Below are 7,703 nucleotides of genomic sequence, written 5' to 3' on the forward strand. Positions count from 1 at the left end.
CAGTAAGAACGGTTTCTGTGTGTTGTACAGGTGTCATACTTTCGCACCTCACCCCCCCTGTCAGCCATTTCTGAGTGTTTAGGACACCAGCTGGTTAAAGAGAGTCAACGCCTACAAACTATCAGTCATGAGAGCTAGTATGTGATACAACTTGAACAGAGCTTTATTTCGGACTTGGCGACATTTTCAAAGCATGGAGGGGTCATTTAGGAATATGGGATGTTTGTTTGGTTTGTTTGTTTGTTTTTTTCAAAAGTGTGTTCAAACCAAGTTGTTAAGCCTTGTTCACATTAGATGACCTTCAAAGTTGTCACATCTCTGTACTGTTAACACTACACAATGTTCAGTCTTAGTGGAAAGTCAGGGCAAATGTTATGTAGTGTGAGCTGAGCTTTAGGGGAAACTTCATACACTTTGTTTCATTTGCAAATGTAATTAGTTATTCCTTTCTTTGTATGAAAAGTATTGTGTCAGTTTGTCCCGGTGTTCTGCAGTACCGGCGTGTAACTTACTCTGTGACTAGATCAATGATGTGCTTTCTTAACAGCAGATCAGCTGCACAGATGAGTTTTAGGGTTAGCACAAATCTTTTGCTTAAGTTGAAACAGTTGTAGTGTAACAGTGTGGATACCTGAGGCAAAGCCTTTGCATAGGGTTAATATACTCCTCTTGAATTCAGTTTTTGTTAAGTGTGAAAACACTTATGTTTTTGCACCTAACCTCAACATTTTGTAGCCACATAAACAATGTTACTAACCTGAATGACATTTGATATGAATTATATTTTTTAAATCAAACTAACTAAAGTTTCTTACTGGCAGTCAGCATTATTCTAAACGTTTTTGAAAAGCCAAGAAGCTCCGGTGACATCGAGACCTGAAATCAAAAGTCACTTTTAGTTTTTTAAACCTTTTCCATGTTACCTCTGATTGTCTTCCAGTAGCTTCAAATCCCAGAACATTCCCAAAACATATGATAGTGATTTGCTTCCACAGTCCCACAACCTCTCCAGCATGCTGCCTGCCTTACTGTGGACTGTGCTGCTGTTATAAAGTCTGACCATATTTTTCCATTTAAACTCTCTCCAAGTCAGTGAGTTGGTTGATTCTCATTGCTTATCGATTAAGTTTCCCCACTCATCCATTAATGACAAAGTTTTGCTTGCTTTACAACTTTTACATAACTTTTACTTTTACATAAGTTGTGCTCACCCCAGTTCTTGAAGGCCCTTGTATAGTTTAGAAAGGGTTCAGAAACCTTTTGTCAGCTCTTTTTAATAACTTAAAATACTGCTTTCTTTACAGAACAGATTTCATGGCAGCTAAGGCCAGAATGTCATTGTAATGTCAGTAATGGAAACATACACAAGTTGCAGTACAACAAACAATGTTAATATTACAAGGCTACAGCGCACACACACACACACACAATCACAGATCTTGTGATGCCTAGATGTCTTTAATCTGATCAAGTCCTATTGACCCACACATGCAGAGACACCTTCTGGTAGATTGTTGTTTAACCCTTTTTTAGATGGATTAACCTATCACCCCCCTATAATGTCACTCCTCCACAGAATTGAACTGCCCGATCACCCTCAGTATGATTGTTTGTTTTTTTTTAAATCTGGTTTTACTATATGAAGCCTAGACTTTTCTTTCTGGCAGGTGGAGGATGGGTGCTCCCAGCTTACCCCCATCCCACCTCCCACTGGCCTGCCTCTGGCTCGGGAGCTTTTGTGTTTGCTAGAGGAAGTGTATTGTGTGCCCATCTGCCCCCCTCATCTCCCTCCTTCATCACAATCTTCACTGTTTAGCCTCAAAGGGCCAACAGCAGATGGGGGGCATCGCAGTCACATGAACACCAGCCGAGAGGTGACGGGGGTGTGTTCTTGTATGCGTATACAATTGCGCATGTGTTAAGGAGACGGAGACGGTGTGAAGTCTTTGTTTGTGGAGGGAAGTCTGCTATTTTTAGATGTGCTATTATTAGTTTTGGCACATGATTCTTGTTCCCAGAACATGCGTGCACATATATCTATCTTTTAGTTCTTCTTTGACTGTTAGACATCAGAGTAACAGTCTTAAAACAAACAACTGCCCTGTGCATAGCTGAGTTAATGATAAAGTGCAAACGGCTTATAGGGTCCCATTTGAGAATTTGCTTAAAAATGCTTAAGAACGGAATGTAATCAATAGTGGTCGACCAATTGGCCGATATCAATATTTAGAGAGCAGGGCGACTGATGGCCGATACATAATGCCAATATCTAAACAAAGGAAAGTTACATATATTTCCATTATTCCATGCATATACCTATCTAATATATGTGGTTATCTTAGCCAGCAACATGTTTTAGATGGATTTTTTTAATGAATTAATATAATAGAAAAATACATTGGTTTATGATTTAGATTTCAGAACGTGACTGGTATTTAAGGGAGAACGGGATACAGTATGTCAGAGACGTCATTCACCTGCATAATTATAAACATTATAACTTAATAGATATTTAACAATAGTTAACAGTTTTCGATTAAATAAGCTGTCACTAGGATGGAAGAAACGTGTTAACATTTCGAGAAGATGATGGTTTACAGCAGGATGCATAAGACTTTCACTACCTTCCTAAAACTCTCAAAAGAGAGCGCTATCATTGTTCCACAGAAGCCACAATGACGAGGCCGCCTGCAGATGTGTCTTGAACCTATTTTTTTTATCTGTTTATCTGTATTTGTGAGCCGACTGATCACTCTGTATGTGTACAGCTTACTGGAATGAAATGTCATCGAGCTATTTGCATATATGGTTAATTACTGCAGTTTTCTGTCATATTTGCAGCAGAAGTAAATGCCTGCTAGTAGCAAAACAATATTTGTCTGTCTATATATAGTTGATCACATTAATAGTAATAGTTTATGGTTCAGTCTCATTTTCAAAATCATTTTAATAACCTATTTTATGTTACTATTTAAAATGTATGCTATATTTTGGCACTTGAAGGTATGTCAGTACATTATAGAGGATGCAAGGGATGAAGTCACTGGATCATAGTGGATCAAGTACACCCTATGCCTATTGCATATGTGTCCGTTTTTTTTTTTGTTTTTTTTTACTGCTGTAATGCAGAAAGTGAGACCCACCTTTGTTTGTTCTGTCCCAAAGGGTGGTTGAACTGCTGTATGTTCACTGCTGAGATACAGCAGAGAGTAATAACAACTACGCCATACCAACTATTCTTTGGCAACAAAGGCAGTCCCTTTTTATTTGTCACTCATTTACCCCCTCAAACCCATGTTTCTCACTTAAAGAATTCATCTTCGGTTCATTTTGTAACATGCTTCTACCTAAATACAAACCTTATTCATTAAACAAATAGTAAGTAAAAATGCATGTTATCACTCATCTTAGAAGTTGTAAAAATAACCATCAGCATTTTATCTCTTTTCTTTCCTGTCTCATCTTTCGTTGGTAGTTTCTTCGTCTTGGTAATTTCCCTAATTTTTAAACTGTTATTCATTGTTTGCCCTTACCAACATAAAAAAAAGACTTAAGGTCACATCCAGAGGGCAAAAACAGTATCACTTCCCTTTTCAGTGTTACAGACAAGCTTTTAACAAGCTATGTTGTCAGAATATCAAACTTGAAAAAAACAAACATGGATGTTATCAAAAGGATAACATGAATTTGGTAGCTTTTTATAAAAAAAACGAAAAACTGTTGTTCATCAGCTGACTGTCGGGACTTGGTAGCTGTCTACTACAACACTTCAATATAGTGCAGCACAAGAAGAAAATCAGCTATACGGCCACAGAACATACAGTGAACCCTTAAAAGCCAAATGTAGTCATAGTGGTAAAAAAATCCAAAACCTGATATGCAAGACTGAGACGGAGAAACAATGAATTGACCCTTAAGTTGCCCTTTTTATAAATGTAAAAACAAAGCATATGAAAATAAACTTGGCTGGCATTGACGAGCGCCTCAACTCGTTGCTGCTATCAGAGAGGCCTTGTGCTGCGTTTTGAGGCATGGGTCTTTGGACTTTAAAAGGAATCAATGCCAGACTTTACTATGTTCTCTGCTTCATTTAAATAAACCATGAGTATTGTGAGATCTGAGTCACTTGGCTTGAAAAAGAATAAGTGTACTGAAATTGGGTCAGAAGAACCCCTCACCATTTAATAATGTGGAGAAAATGGAGTTAGTTATATAGTCTAAAGTTGTTTAGAGTTTTACTGTTTATTCTGGTGGCTTCACCAAGGGCATAACAAGATCTGCTAAAATGTCTGAAGCTTTAGAAAGCAACTCATCATGTTACTATATAACATGTTACTAAAGATGTAGTAGTAATAATAATAATAGTAATATTAATGCATTTTGTTTATAGAGCAGTGCGAATGGCACTCAAATACATTTCACATAAGTCAAAATACATAGGTTAAAAAGGTGAAAGAAACGACACACTGAAAAACAAAAATACAACACTACAAATTGAGTTGGTCAGTGATGTGGTGTGTAATATGGTGTGAAAAAATCTGAGACTTTATATTTAGGCCATATTGACCAGCCCTTATACAAAATGTAAATGATCAAGTATATTTAACAATAATTTGCAGTAGCTTACTTTGAAAAAAAGTTTGACCAATATCATGGACAAAGGGCTAGACTCAGTTAGTAGCTGAAATATGAATAGTAACATTAGCTTTAGCATAATTTCCTTACTACACAATCAAACCATTACACATAATCGTTTTAAGTGTGCAAACAATTGCCAAATTTCTCATAGCAAACAAACTCCAGCCTTGTTCACTTTCCAGTGAGGTACAAGAATTTTGTATTAAGTGTTTGCAAAACCTTGCCCTTTAATCTTTTAGCTTGTTCTTGCGAGTACTCTCATGTCCCGTCTTGCAAGTGTAGGGAGGGAAACAAAAAACCTGTCTTCAGAAAAAAAATGTCAGCCATAGATGGAAAATAAAACTGATTAAATCTCATATTAAGCCAATTCTAAATTAAAGGTACAAATTGCAATTTTACTGTCATTTTACAGGGTCAATTACAATTTCATATTTCAGTTTAATTCGATCAAGCGTAGAAACAGTCTGGCTTGTTTTTCTACTAAAACAGGTCTGTGGACTGAGAACAGAGAGCTTGACGCTTTTATAGCATGGTTTAGCTTCCTGCTTTCCTAAGGTGGGTCTGTGTTCAGGCCTTTTTAAGGGGTTGCCCTGGTTGAACTGGGTGGAGTGCTTTCAGTTGATTAAGTAAAAGAACATAATCTGAAAATGACTAGAGCTGGGTGCAAGAGTCATGCCAGAATAGCCAATACATTTACATGTACAACCAGGTTACCGTCGGCGTTCTGCAGGCACCTCATTTCTTAAATGCCATGTTGTGAAGCTGTAATCAGGGTTGGGGAGTAGAGAAACTCAATATATCCAGTTAGATTACCCCCAAAGAAAGATTATTTCCCTGCCATGTATTTGTAGTTGTTTCTAATTGGATTTCTCTAAGTATGCACGTAAGAGACAAAGAAAGTATCGCTATGACATCAGAGCAGCACGGTGAAAAAGAGATTATATCATCAGCAATCCTTGTATTCAAAATAACTGCATCCAAAGTCCAACTAAAAGGACACAAAGAAGCCTCTAGAGGTCTAAATAAGTCATGTTCCACCACTGAACATTTGACTACTAACATTCAGACACAGCATTGCCTATCCTCTTACTGAGCCATCAGTGCTCTGGCACACACAGAACAAACAAAATCAGAAAGCACTAATACAGTTTTAATAAATAAGTAATGCATGAAATAACTTCTTATAATAAGGTCAGGCATTTACTGACCTGCAGCGTTACAGTAACCAGGTTACAACAGTGTACGATTTTACGTGTAACCTGTTTTTTATAAGTGACCTGGTTTCTTATGTGTTTGTAAACATAGTGACAGTCTTGTGTGGTAGGCTAGACAGCAAATTGGATACTCCGGCTCTCCAAGAGCCCATTGCACACTGTAACGAAGCCCTTTTTGTGTCGTGAACGTGGGCAGGGTTGGAATGTAATACACCACAAGATGGACAGACGATGGCTTATTGTCAAAGCTACAAGGCTGAATTCTTTCCATTGACTGACAAATAGTGATTATGGCAAGACATTTAAGTAAAATAAAATGTATTAAATTGTTATTGAATTATATTCAATTATCATACCTCTTACTTAGAACAAAGAAATTAAAATTGTGAGTACCCTGAAAATCATATTTAACAGAACAGACTCCTGTGTAAATGAATGTCCTCATATGACCAAGCCTTCCGTTATTTGCTTGCTATCCACCATGTCGATAAACCTAATAACATTGGGTTCCAGTGGAAAAACAATAAACACACACAGAATTGCTTGTTTAAACTCAGCATTGCGAACAGTGTAATCCTGAATTTAATGTGACTTGGCCATAAGGCCTGAGTCATGCCAGGTACCATATGGCCAGAGTTCCTGAGTGTCCTTGAGCAGCATGCTGAATATTAGTGTTTTAGAATAAGTTCTATGCAACTGACCCTCCAGCTTGACTTTCTGGTGTAGGGTGGCAAGTAAGATTAACCTTTTGCTGTCAGGGATATAATGATGAAGCAGCAATGAATAGATAAGAAATGACACAAAGTCATTGAAATTGCAGGTGGTTTTATTGAATGGTGCATTGACATAGTGAAACACAAAGAGGGTGCTACATTCACACAAAACCGGATTAGAAAATCTCTATGGGTTCTTTTTAACATTCTGCCAGCTGATGGCAGCACTGCACTTCTGTATTTTATGTTTACTGTTGATGTGAATTAATAGTGCAATCAAGGTGGTCTTTAATTTGTTACCTAGTGCAATACATCATTTTAGGTCACACCTGATTGATCCCACCATGAGACAGATTATTACCTAGGGTCCACTTCTTTCACATTGCCCATTAATTGTGTGTAGGAAATGAACTTTTGGAACAGTAATGGTAACTGATGGTATGTTTTGTAATTATACCATTCGGTTTATATTTGATGGTAATTAGCCTCAACCTCCCTTGTCTCTGTCCTTCTGTCCAGATGCTGCAGGATTGTGCCAAGGCCCGTAGAGAGGCGGAGCTCCACTGGAGGGCGTCCCTTTGTGCTAATATTGTGCGCATCATTGATGTCTATGAGAACCTCTATCAGAGCAGGAAATGTCTGCTTATTGTCATGGAGTGGTGAGTGTATATATATACACACACACACACACACACACACACACCACACACACACACACCACACACACAACAACACACACACACACACTTCTCTATGTGTGGTGGTAAATAAAAACAACCCATTCAGTGGTTTTTGTGATTTGCATGTGAAAGATGCCTAGTTGTCCAATTAAATTAGGGATTTCCTGATCCGATCTCTAAGATTGGGATCCGGACGATTAGGCCATTGTTTAACTGATCAGTATCTGCTATATTGAGCCTAATTGGATTTGTTTTCTGTTAGCTTTCACACCAGTGTTTTTTACCCGTGAAGCTCTCATTTACAGCAATGCAACGAGTGTAGCCATTTCGAACTCTCAAAAACTCCTCCACTCCGCTAAGCTGCAGCACCACATAGAGCTTTACTGTGTGTGGGTGCAACAAAAGTCCTGCAAGTAAAAAGCCAAAAAGAGTAATTTATTTATTTAATCGATGCAAAA

At 37.8% G+C, this 7,703-nt stretch overlaps 1 protein-coding gene across 1 annotated transcript in view; it reads left to right on the forward strand.

Annotated features, from left to right (window-relative positions):
* Positions 1-7,703, forward strand: part of mapkapk2a (MAPK activated protein kinase 2a) — a gene marked incomplete at its 5' end in the record, with an annotated part of 25,263 nt that overhangs the window by 7,355 nt on the left and 10,205 nt on the right. The window contains 1 exon segment of the mRNA XM_035661659.1: positions 7,085-7,224. Within this exon segment, the coding sequence (XP_035517552.1) occupies positions 7,085-7,224 (140 nt within the window).

Source organism: Morone saxatilis, unplaced genomic scaffold, assembly GCF_004916995.1.
Source record: "Morone saxatilis isolate NCDOM2014 unplaced genomic scaffold, NCSU_SB_2.0 Contig18, whole genome shotgun sequence".
Taxonomy (NCBI): Eukaryota; Metazoa; Chordata; class Actinopteri; family Moronidae; genus Morone; species Morone saxatilis.